The sequence below is a fragment of the Acomys russatus genome, chromosome X (genome assembly GCF_903995435.1).
Source record: "Acomys russatus chromosome X, mAcoRus1.1, whole genome shotgun sequence".
Taxonomy (NCBI): Eukaryota; Metazoa; Chordata; class Mammalia; order Rodentia; family Muridae; genus Acomys; species Acomys russatus.
In genome coordinates this window covers 37184546-37197580 of record NC_067169.1, presented here as the reverse complement: position 1 = coordinate 37197580, position 13035 = coordinate 37184546, and the positions used below count along the sequence as shown (strand labels likewise).

Below are 13035 nucleotides of genomic sequence, written 5' to 3'. Positions count from 1 at the left end.
AGCTTCTTTACCCAAAAACAACCACCACCACCACAACAATAAAAAATAATCCAACAATTTCTTGAGGTCTTTATATACTTTAGATATTAGCCCTTTGTCTGATGTAGGGTTTGTAAAGGTCTTTCCCCAATCTGTGGGCTGTTGTTTTGTTCTGTTGTCAGTGTCCTTTGCCTTACAGAAGCTTTTCAGTTTCATGATGTAACATTTATTAATTGTTGACCTTAGAGCCTGGGCTATTGGTGTTCTGTTCAGGAAGTTGTCTCCCATGCCAATGAGTTCCATGCTCTTCCCCACTTTTTATTCTAAAAGATTTAGTGTGTCTGGTTTTATGCTGAGGTCTTTAATCCACTTGGACTTTTGTTTTGTACAGGGAGATAAATATGTATCTATTTTCATTTTTTTTTTTTTTACAAATAGACATCCTGTTAAATCAGCACCATTTTTGGAAGATGCTGTCTTTTTTCCGTTGTATGGTTTTGGCTTTTATGTCAAAAATCAAATGATCATAGGTGTATAGATATATATCTGGGTCTTTAATTCTATTCCATTGGTCAACTGGCCTATTTCTACGCCAGTACCATGCTTTTTTATTACTGTTACTCTATAATACAACTTGAGATCAGGGATGCCCTCATTTCTGCCACAGACAGACTTCTGCCTAAAATGGGCAAGCTTAGATACAGGCAGAGTCAACAGTTGAACTATGCCATGGCAGAGTAAGCAAATCCTCAGTAGTTCCTGCCTTGCAAATATGTCTGCAGAGATACTGGGCTAGAAGGCTGAGGATGATGCTCCAATATTTTAGAGTATTGGGTGACTATTCAGGGAGTAAATTGTTTCAGTCATTTTTTTTTCCATTTTGGAAGCTGCTAACCTGCACTTCCGGTTCACTTGGGCATTTAAATTTTATTCCTTCTCAAGTCTCTGATGGGGGTTGAAAACCAGATAGTTTAGTCTTACAATGAAGTTTAGTTTGTTAGAAGATAAGATCTTTCTAGATCAAGATAGATAATTTAAGGTAATAGAGATGAGATATTATAGATATTGACTTTCGTTCAAAAATTTAGACCTAACAAGACAGGAAGGAAATTTACTTCAAGTTTGCCCAATACAAATAGCCAAATCACTATGAATGTACATTTTTATAACTCATGATTATCTTATGGTTCTTCCTGTTGTGTGTGGTTTATTTTATTCATGTGTAATAATATAAATATATATGTTAAGAAACATAATAAAATAATTTTAAAAATCATTAAACAAATTAAAAAGTTACTGATCTTGTTCTTATATGCATCAAATGCTAGTTTTCTTTTATCCTCCCTAAGTCTTTTAAAAATTCATTATTCAGAGTCATATCTATCTGCTGTACCTAAGATGTATATTCTTGTGATAAAAGTAGATTAGCAATAGACATTATCATGATTTAATGTAATGATATTTAATTTATATAACTTATTTCTTCTAAGCAGCTTGATAGCACTTTCAAAGCACTGGAAGTAAACCTTGTATTATAATTTAGTTATATGGGTATAATAACACATATTAGAGTAGAAATATATATATGTGCATATATATATATATATATATATAAAATGTGTGTGAAGTATAATCTTTCATTTGAATTCTATACCACTGTATCTAGAATTTATTTTGCATCTTTTTACAAAATTCTATATCAGTGAATTAAAAATATCTTGTCAATGAGAATTGAGGCATTAAGTTGAGTAGATTCACTAATCTGCTTTTTATTCTATCATCCCTGTACATTTCTATATTCCCTCTTTCTTTTCAACCACTTTTTCCAAACAGGTGTCAACCTGCAGTATGCTGTGAGGAATGCATCCTATCAGGTCTGATCAAATGTCAGTGTCTGGTTCTTTTGTTCTGAAAGCACATAATTTCTCACAAGCATTATACAGTCCTAAAATCATAAGTCTTCTTCAAAAACCCCAGAGACATGCAGAATATGAAGTGTAAAAATGTTTTATTACTTTAAAGATTCATTGACAATGAGACAGGTTAACTCCTGGCAACACCCAGCCTACTTCAAAGGTCAATCATAGTGTTATAGCAAAGTTCATATAAAGCCATCTGTGTATATAATATTTTTATTTTTAAATTGAAAACTGTTGTCTCATACAATATATTCCAAAGACAATTTTCCTTTCCTCCACTCCTCAGAGCTCCCTATCACCTACCCTCTTCCAAGATCCACTTGCTCCCCATTCACCCTTCAGAAAAGAACTGGTCTCCAAGAGACAATAACAAACTCTATAGTGAAAGATGCAATAACATGTGTTGCCCTGGCTCTGCATAGTCTTAAATGCAATTTCACTGTTAATCATGTTGCATTAATCATGGTCTTTTAAACCTGTGTGGGCAAGTCTATTAAATTTTATAATAAGATTGAATAAGAAACTAATAACATGATAGATAATAGCTTTGTAGTCAAAGAGTTAATACTAAAATATTCTATATGACATATGCTCAATTTGTCAAAACCAAGATTTTCTGACTTTGGACACCAAATTCAAATAAAGCAATATAAACATATATTATTCAGTAGATACAACACAGTGTTTCAAATAAGTTTAATAGTTATTGAAAATGTATCCCCCACAGGATATTTTGAAATAAGTAAAATGGAATCATCTTCAGGATTTTATATTATAGCAGGCATTATAATGATCATAATAATATTTGTGGAATGAGATGAATGTTACATGAAAATTATAGCTATGCAAAATAATACATGTGCTAAACATACAGTAATCAAAGATATTTTTTGATATGTTACATAGCTAGATTTTCCTTCATCAGTTTCTTAACATACAAATTTATTTTGGAGCCAAGATCAGGAACTAAAATGATGTTATGAGTCTCACAAATGTATACTTAGCAACTGTCATATGTAAAGGGAGCCAACATTAGTTAGGTAAATAAATTCATTTTTAATATTAAAGGATATTCTGTTTTGTCACTAATAATAAAGTTTAAAAAACCTTTCTTGAGGTAAAATTTAAACCCCTTCCCAGATCTAGCCAACGGTCAGAATATTCTCCACAGTTGAGTGGAGAGTGTGATACGACTTTCTCACGTACTCTGGTGCCTCACATTTGACCATGTCCCCTGGAGGGGGAGACCTGGTGGCACTCAGAGGAAGGACAGCAAGTAGCCAAGAAGAGACTTGATACCCTATGAGAATATATAGGGGGACGTAATTCCCCTCAGGAACAGTCATAGGGGAGGGGAATAATGGGAAAATGGGGGGGGGGAGGAATGGGAGGATACAAGGGATGGGATAAACATTGAGATGTAACAAGAATAAATTAATAAAATTAAATTAAATTTAAAAAACCTTTCTTGAATAAGAACTGACATTGGAATTATGAGAACAATTAGAGTCAAATATTCAAAAGACAGAATAAAAGAAATTATTCTTGACTTTGAAATGAAATAATTCATAATAATTAAGAAGGTTAATTCTGTGACATTGCCTCTTTAAGTTTCATGCATTTTTCTTCATTTCAGTTATCCTTAAATACAAAAATGTTTCAAAAAGAAAAGATGAAGTATGGCTTAGATTCATATTAAATATAGAATTTGAGCAATTGTTCTAGTTAGCAGCACCTGCAAAATTTCAAAAGCAATGGCATTTAATTTTTCTGATTCACCTGACTTCTACTACATGCCATCTGAGACAGAAGTGACGAAACATTCTGTAACTAGTGATTATGAAAGTCATAGGTAGAAAACATTATTTACATGTTGTTTCATTTATTTTCAGTAGGCAATGAAGACTATAGATGGAAAATATTTTAAATATGTGTTTATGGTATGTGAAGTATATTAACAATGAAAATCAATCTCTTTTAAATAGAAGAGAAATTTTATTTTTATCTTTATCGTCAGTCTGCCTCAGATATTAGTGTAGATAAGATAATGTAGAACTTGCTTCACTAACTAATAGATTTGTACAGACTTTAAATCAAAAAGGAACATATCACATACTTTAAATACTAGAAGAGTGCTACAGACATCATTTTGCCTTTAAAAATTTTTATAAGTAAATGAGATATTGCAAGTTGTAATTCAGCCTAAATCAAACAGAATTCAATGCTCAGAAGATTTTCAATCTCTGTAGGTAATAAAAGGACAGTTCCTATGCTGATATCCAAAGCCATTTCCAGATACTTATTTTCATTTGTGGTGTCAAAATGTTATTTAGGCTACCAAAGTAACTTCACGTCTAAGCTCACATTTTCTAAGAAAACCTTTAACCTACAGAATTATATTCTAATATAAGGTATTGAACCCATACAACTCAATTATAATACAAAGTTTATTCCAATACCTTGAAGTTGCTACTGCAGGCTGTTTAGGATAATTAAGTAATACAAGTTAATTGTTAGTCGATCATATCATGGTAATATCGACTACCAGTCGATTTTTACCACAAGAATATATATATCCTAGATTTAAATGATAGATATGATCCTATAGATAGATAAGGTAAAATAGTTAAGGTCTTCAAAGCCTCAGACACCTACAGACTATAGCATTTAAAGATGCTTTTAATATTTTAAATATTCTTTGACAGGACAAATTAATTTCTGGCAACACCTAGCTTATCTCAAGAAGATGATGAACATCAAAGTACCTCCTTATGGAGATGGATTGAAATGTGGCAAACAAGCCACTGGACAAAACGTCTTTCTTTCTGCCAGACAGAATTCTGCATAAAAATGGGCAAACTTGGATGCAGGCAGAGTCGATGGCCAAACTCTGCCAATACTTCCTCAATATTTCCTGCCTCACAAATATGTCTGCCCGATATATTGGGCCAGAAGGCTGAAGAGAGTTTCGGGTGACTGTTGAGGCAACAAACTGTCTCTGTCATTTTTTTCTTTTCCTTCTCATTTCAGAAGCTGCTAATCTGCACTTCCTGTTCACTCAATTAAGTTTCATTCTTTCTCAAGTCTCTGATGGGGTTGAAGACCAGGTAGTTTAGTCTTACTATTAACCTTAGTTGTTTAGGGTTTAAGGTGTTTTTAGGTCTAGATGTTTTCAGGTGACAGAGATGAGATATGATATATATTGATTCTCATTCAGAATTTTAGAATCACCAAGATAGGAAAGATGCTTTCTACAAGGCTGCCAAGTACAATTAGCCAAAACACCATGAGTATAACATTCACATAATCCCTGATTGTTTTGTGGTTCTTCTTGCTGTATGTAATTTTTAATTTATGTGTAATAGTATAAATGTATATGCCAATAAAATAAAATCTTTAGAAGAAAAAAAAGATCTTCCTGGTATTAGTGCTAAGAGCCAAACATAAAGCCTCTGCAGGATATGTTATATTTCATAATTAAAATCAAGATAACAATATAATCATTAGGGTCATAGCATTTTGAAAACACATTTCATATCAACATGCATATTTGTAAAGTCATTTGCTGAAAAAGTAATGACTAGAGTTTCACAAAAGTGAATCTAGGCTATGTGTCTTTTCTTCTCTGCTTCCACTGTAATTAATCACACCACAAAGAGTTGCTATCCTTCCAACGTTTTGGAACAGAATATATTTCTGCTTTCCTAGACTGAGTTTTCATCTAGTTTAGCATCCCTACATGTTCAGGCTCAGGTATTCTTCAAGCCAAAGCTAACTTTAAAATGCAAGAGAGAAGACCTTACAGCTGAGGGACTTTTTTTCACCTCTCAAGTTTATGTTTAATGGGAATTTGTATAACATGCATTACTTTATCTGTGCTATAGATAGACTGATGCAAAATGGTAAATATATAACAAATTTGAACAACCAGTTCTATTGAGTTGATAGTATTTCAAACATAAGGAATTAATCTAAGTACCAAGTTTACAAGAGATTAGATATGGCAATCCATGTGCAATACATATTTTTATTATGTTTCCTTTTTATGATATACCTTTATATTATTACACATGAATGAAAAAAATCACATACAGCATGAAGAAACATGAGACAATTATGAGTTATAGAAATGTTACATTCATAGTGATTTTGCTATTTGTATTGTGCAAACTTGAAGTAAACCTCTTTCCTATCTTGTTAGGTCTAAATTTTTGAATGAAAATCAGTATCTATCATATCTAATCTCTATTAACATAAAAAATCTATCTTGATCTAAAAACATCTTATTTTTAAGGAAAACAGAACAATTTTTTATTTTATTAATTTATTCATATTACATCTCAAAGGTTATCCCATCCCTTGTGTCCTCCCATTCCTCCCTCCCTCCCATTTTCCTAGAAACCTACAAGAAGAACATTATGATAGGCAGATTTGGGCCCAGCAGCCCCGCTCAAACTATGGCACCAGCCAAGGACAATACAGACCCCTACCCAGATTTAGCCAATGGATAGGACATTCTCCACCATTGAGTGGAGAGAGGGGACTGACTTTCACACATACTCTGGTGCCTCATATTTGACCACGTCCTCTTGATGGGGAGGCTTGGTGGCACTCAGAGGAAGGATAGCAGGCTACCAAGAAGAGACTTGATTCCCTATGATGTAAAATCATCTTAACCTTTATCCAACTAGCTTAATTGTAAGACTAAACTATCTGGTCTTCAACCCCATTAGAGACTTGAGAAGGAATAGAAGTTAAATGCCTGAATGAACCAGAAGTACAGGTTAGCAGCTTCCAAAATGAAAAAATTAATAAATAAATGACAGAGACAGTTTAATGCCTGAACAGTCACCCAACACTCTCTATAAGGTTGAAGCATCATCTTTGGCCTTCTAGCCCAGTATGTCTGACAGACATTTTTGTGATGCAAGAACTGTTGAGAACTGATGCAACAGTTCTTTAAGGTCAAAATACCTCAAAGCTTTGATCTGAAAAGCAGTCAAAGTCATAGCTACATGATGTTATTTATGTGAGCATAATCACTTTTCTTGTAATCTCTCTCAGAATTTCATACTTCACCTCACCATAATGAATTTGAACTATTACCAAACTGTGCTCATTCTTACAGCAATGACTTAAAAAATATTTCTTACAATACTGCATTCAGTATAAGTTACTGAGACTTATTTACTTTCCCTGTAACAGAAAAAAAAATGTACAAATTTGAGGGGCAATCTTTAAAGTTGTCTTAACTGCAAAGTTCTTAGAATACTTGCAAACTTTGATCAAGCTAAATTTGAGATTAGATAAAAAGCCATTAACTTTCATATCCAAGTTGTTGTTACTTTGTTCCTGTCTTTAATTCCCCTTTCCTTGTGTATCTCTCTTTCTATTTTCTTACAAACCAATAACTCCAAGCAGAGATTTAAATCAACTCTGTGATTGCATTATTTGTGAAAATTTTGAGGAAAAACAAAGACATGAATATATGAGCTGCTTAATCATATTGTTATTATGGGATAAAGCCAAAAATATCTTGGCAAATTAGATTTCTAAAAGTGTATTTGTGAAAAGGGTATCTTCTAAACTAACTTTTTCAAATAATTCCAATATCTATAATACTGTATCTAATACTTTTATTGTCATAATAATTTACAGAACCAATGAGAAAATAAAGGAATCACTTATAGAAAATCATTTCTCATTTAAAAATTTTCAAATTTACTAATGACTCATGGTTTTAGATACTTGCAATATTGCAAAACAGCCATAGACAGGACATATACAATAAAATATTATTTAAAAAGTCATGATTTTCCACCTAATTTACTTAATGGAAACTAACGATTTTTTTATATATAATGATGATATGACAAATGATGTGTACATATATATATGCCTCATATTTTAAATGTGAATTTCAGTTTTACAGGAAAATATAAGGGTAATTGAAAATCATGTATGGTAGCTGATTTGTGTTTCTGGATACAGACACAATATCTCTAGATTTCTTTTTTCATCTTTCATCAAATATTTGTTAGTTTTACAGATCAGTTATCAAGTCGAAGAAGAAACATTTCCTGTACCTAATTTATAAAAGAAGTAATATCTGTCTGAAATGCATTAAATATTGGCCCTCAGTATATTATTAGTGCTATGTATGTGATATAATTTGCTATGAATTATGATAAATTCTTGAAAGTCCTTATGTTTAAAAGTAAGGAGAATAAGTATGTTAAGTATCATCATATAATATTTTTTAAACCTATTTATCATACCATTATCTAACTACAAAGCAAAATACAGTAAAATACCGATATTTCTGAAAATTAGTAAAATAGCAAAAACTCACAACACAAATTTCTATTTCATGGTAAGTGTAACTTAGATATTTTTCTAACATAAATTTTATATATTTGTGTGAGTTAGCTACACTGATGATTTTATCTGATCAGTGTTTAACATAAAGTCAAAAAAAATAAAGTCTAATAATTAGATAATGCATCACAAAGGGAGCTTGCAGAAGTGAAGCCTTTCAACCCAGTCTTACTCCTGTCAATTATTTTCAATGGATAATTTCATTATTTCCTAAATTATACTTTGTGTTAAAGTTGTCTAATAGTTCATGGTTCTCCAAATCTATGATGGAAGGTTGGACAGTAATGATACAGTTTCCATCGCATTTAATTTAATTACTCCAGCACTAGGTTTTCTATTCTTGAGGAAACCATCAGTTCATTCAATTAGTACTCATACATCTGCATCTGCACAATTTTCCAATACTAGGATAAGCAAAGGAACTATGTTTTTAGTTCAACTGAACACTGGGAAAGGACTAAACTAGTTACATTGTTTGGGAAAAATAGAATTTTTGTCTTATTTTAGTTCTCAAAAATCTTCAGCATACTTTACAATATAAGAATTAATATCACTTACTTGTGCTGAACTTTTATCAAGTTTTTGGGCTAAATTATCCCAACGCTGTGCAAAGTTTTCCATCCAGATTTCCATCTTTTGTGTCACTGACTTATTTTTCAGTGCTGATACGAGATCTTGGTTGAGTGAACTTAGTTTTTCCATTGTTTTCTTTTTCTTTTCTAGGTCTATTTTTAAAGTCTGTAAAAACAAGAACAATCATGGAATTAATTCTATGTCTTAAAATATTGTAATTCAATCATCTTTGCTTATATTTGCTCCTTTGTATAGCTGAAAATGTTCTAAATGTAGCTGCACAGTTACAAATATCCATAAAACTCCAGGTAGAAACTTATAATTTAAATACACCCTCTTCGAAGGCTGAAAGCTAAGTCCAGAACATCTGATATAGAATAACCTTCTAAAAGCTAACTTCAATTCATTTGAAGGAATGCCAAATGAAAAGTTACAGTCACCTCAGAAGGAAATCAACATGTACAAACTTTTTTTAACATTTGAAGGTAAGATGTGTGGCTCTTTGATACTACAGAAATTGAATGCTATGTACATTTGAACAAAACTAAAGTATTGTTTTTTCACAATTTCAACACTTTTTTATCTGTTACTAAAAATATAGTATTTTATGGTTTCCTGACATTATTGTTTGTTTATAGTAACCATTATCCAATTAAAATATGGCTATTTGCATGTTTATTTGCTTTTCTTTGTTTATGTGCATTTTGACCATGGGATTGAACATAAGTCTTATATATGTTAGGCAGGTATTCTACCACTACATCAAACTCTCAGACATTGAGTTACTATTTTCTAAAGTTATTTTAAACCCAATTAAATAAAGGAATTAATATGAATCACATCCTTCAGAATGTCTTGTTTTATTCCTCTTTGTGTGTCACATTAGGTAACTGTTACACCTTTCATACTTTTGGTGTTGTAGTGGAAGATTATTCTTGTCCTTGGGTTACTTTTGAATAGATAAGTTAACATGTGAAATCAGTAAATTCTCTACTAAGGTCAAACTTTACACAGAGGATTACAATGTCTGGTTACCAAATGCTAGGCTGTGCTTTCCTATTAAACACAAAGAAGGAAAAGGAAAGGATAAAATCGTTTTATAGTCCTTTAATAGCCCCATTATTCTTGCAGCTGCAAGTACAGTGAATATAAATTAACCTCTGATCTCTTTCTAAAACATACACATATTTATTTAAGAACAAATAAGATTACATATGACCCAAGAAATTATAAAACAGATGTACCAAATGCTAATAAACAAAATTGTCATCCACTCAGAGTAGTCAATATAACCACCTACAAAAAACATTTATACAGCTTATTTTGACATTCTGCTTGCACTGGTGGCTATGAAATGCAGAATGTTCTAGTGTCTCCTACAATTAATTTGCACTTTTGTTCTAAGCTGTTTCACTTGGAGAATTATTTTGCAGCCTTCATGCCATATTTTGGAGGGGTGCAAGTTGTGAAGTTCATTTCTAATACTTGCTCAGTGATTACTATTTTCTGCATTTGAAAACTGTTATAATCTAAACATGAATTAATACATCAGCTGAATTACTATCAAAGCTAGCAATGGCATAGCATTGTCATACATAGGCTTGGGGTATTTGTTTTACTAAAATCACTTGTTAGCTTTCCATTAAATTTAAGTACATACTTATACTAGTAGTAAAACTATAGTTTATGCTACCTGCCTGGAACTGAAACTCAAATTTGAATTCCACTGTAAATTCTTTCAATTCTTTTAATAGAAGAAGTCTCATTTTGCTTGTTTTCTCTTATTTAACTTGTGGCATTTTAAAAAAAGAAATTACATGTTCTTAGTTTTTATGATGTTATTCTTCATTTTAATTTCTTTTTGGAAAGAAGCATAATAGATGTACATACATTTAAAATACGAAAGTATAATCATACCCATTATTGAATTATTGTTAAAGCTCAAGTAGCCATATGTGTAGAGATGGACAATGATCCTATTCTTGAAGCTAAATATACAAGGATTTGGAAATATTTTGTAAGATTAATCTGGGAATGATATTTAAGGAAAATTGTGTTGGAAATTATATATATATATATATATATATATATATGTGTGTGTGTGTGTGTGTGTGTGTGTGTGTGTGTGTGTGTGTGTGTGTGTATACACACCTTCAATAGTGAACACACCTTCTACCCCTAGGCATGTGACTACTTAAAATTCTATCTTAAGCTTTGAGAAAAAAGAATATATTTCCACGTTTGTGTAAACATATGTAACTGAGACTTCTGTACTAATAGTAAAGCAAGTGAATTTCATTGAGAAGAGAAAATAAAATAGTTACAGAGTGAATGGATGGAGAGGACTGGGTGGGAGAGGGGTGTGGAGGTGAACTGAAGGGATCAAGTAGGGTGAGGACTATACAGGGAGAGAGTACTAGGAGACAGAACTGGAATCAGAGGAGACCAGGCATCTATGGGATGAGCTAGAAACCTAGGACAATACAAAGCCCCAGGACTCTATGAGGGTAATACTAGCTAAGACTCTTAGCAATGGGGGATATAGACCCTGAAATGGTCATTCCTGTAACCAGGCAAGAGCTCCACTGGAGCAATTGCCACAAAACTTTCAAGCCATGATTTGTCCTCCCTACAAGATGTTTAGGGGTAAAGAAAGCAGAAAAGGAGGGAATGGCTAACCAATTTTTGGTCCAGCTTGAGACCCATGCCATGAGAAGGAGCCCACCCCTGACACTAGTAATAATATTCTGCTATATTTGGAGACAGGAGTCTAGTGTAACTGTCATCTGAGAGGCATCAGTCAGCATCTGATCGAAACATATGTAGAGACCCTCAACCAAATATTAGGCAGAGCATGAGGAATCCTGTCAAAGAGGGGGAGGAAGGATTGAAGGAGACAGAGGGGTCAAGGACACCACAAAAAACTCTAAGGAATCAACTAACCTGGGCCCATAGAGGATAAACTGCCAACCAAAGAGCATGTATGGGGACAGACTTAGGCCCTGGGCATATATGTAACAATCACGCATCTTGTTCTTCATGTGGGACTTCAAATAAGAGGAGCAGTGGCTGTCTCAGACTATATTACTATATTTACATAAGAGGCCTCTCTTTTCTTAAGAGAAAGGGAGAGGTAGCTTTGTGGGGAAGGAGAGGTGAGAGGGAAGAACTTGGAGAAGAGGAAGGAAAAGAAACTGCAATTGAGGTATAAAGTTAATTAATTAATTATTTCAAATATTAAAGCAAGTAAAAGAACATTGTAAACACCACAAAAATTAAAATAAAAGTCAATTTTAAAGGTACAAATTCAGAAAGAACACTAAAGATAAAATTTAATCAGTATTATAAAGAAATTTGGTAATTATGTAATCAATAATTTGCTATGAATCTATATGGCAAAACTAAAAATTAAATCAAAATTTATATAGTAAAGTTTAAGTATAACTTTAAAAATTATTTTTGCTTATTTATGTGTGTTACTATATATGAATATGTTCCACAGATTAGATGAGGAAGTCAAAAGATAACTTGCAGTAATAGGTTCTCTCTTTCTTCTATGTTGGTAGAGGGGATTAAGATAAAGTATTCAGGCTAGGAAGCAGCATTTTTACCTTCTAAACCAGGTAGCCAAGTCATTATGAATTTCTAAAAATTGATTGTAGCAAATTAGTTGTCTATATTCAATTTCTTCTCTCCCAGTTTCTCTCTGTGTCTCCCCTCCCTCTTGCTCCCTCTTACTTGTTGCCTCTTCATTACTTTTAGTTTTTGAAAGGATGCTTGCACAATAATTAGTAGTTGGAGTAAAAATAAATCTGTAACAATATCAGATGCATTTGGTCATAAGTATTGAATTATCTTTATCTGTGTATTCTTGAGGTAATTTTTGTGCATATATGCACACTGTACTTATTTCTCTGTGTATTTGGAATTTATATCAAGGGACTCTCTATTTGGTTCTGGTCTGTAGCTCACTATAGAAATTATGATAGCCTAGATTTTGAAATGAACATCTTATCTTTCCCACATTGTGTTCTTGGGTGTCAATTTAATCTTTAATCAAATTTGCATTTCCTAAATAACTATAGATTAAATTTACCTAATTGTAGAAGCAAGAGAATATTTATATATCAAAAGTTTAGGTTAAGTCTGTGAATGCTAAGGACACATAAAGTGATAAAATGTTCAG

At 32.3% G+C, this 13035-nt stretch overlaps 1 protein-coding gene across 10 annotated transcripts in view; it reads right to left on the bottom strand.

Annotated features, from left to right (window-relative positions):
• Positions 1 to 13035, bottom strand: part of Dmd (dystrophin) — a 2465896-nt gene that overhangs the window by 1428948 nt on the left and 1023913 nt on the right. For all 10 annotated transcript variants that reach the window (XM_051140917.1, XM_051140916.1, XM_051140911.1 and 7 more), the window contains exon 16: positions 8835 to 9014. In XM_051140917.1, the coding sequence (XP_050996874.1) occupies positions 8835 to 9014 (180 nt within the window). The remainder of the gene's footprint in view (positions 1 to 8834; positions 9015 to 13035) is intronic.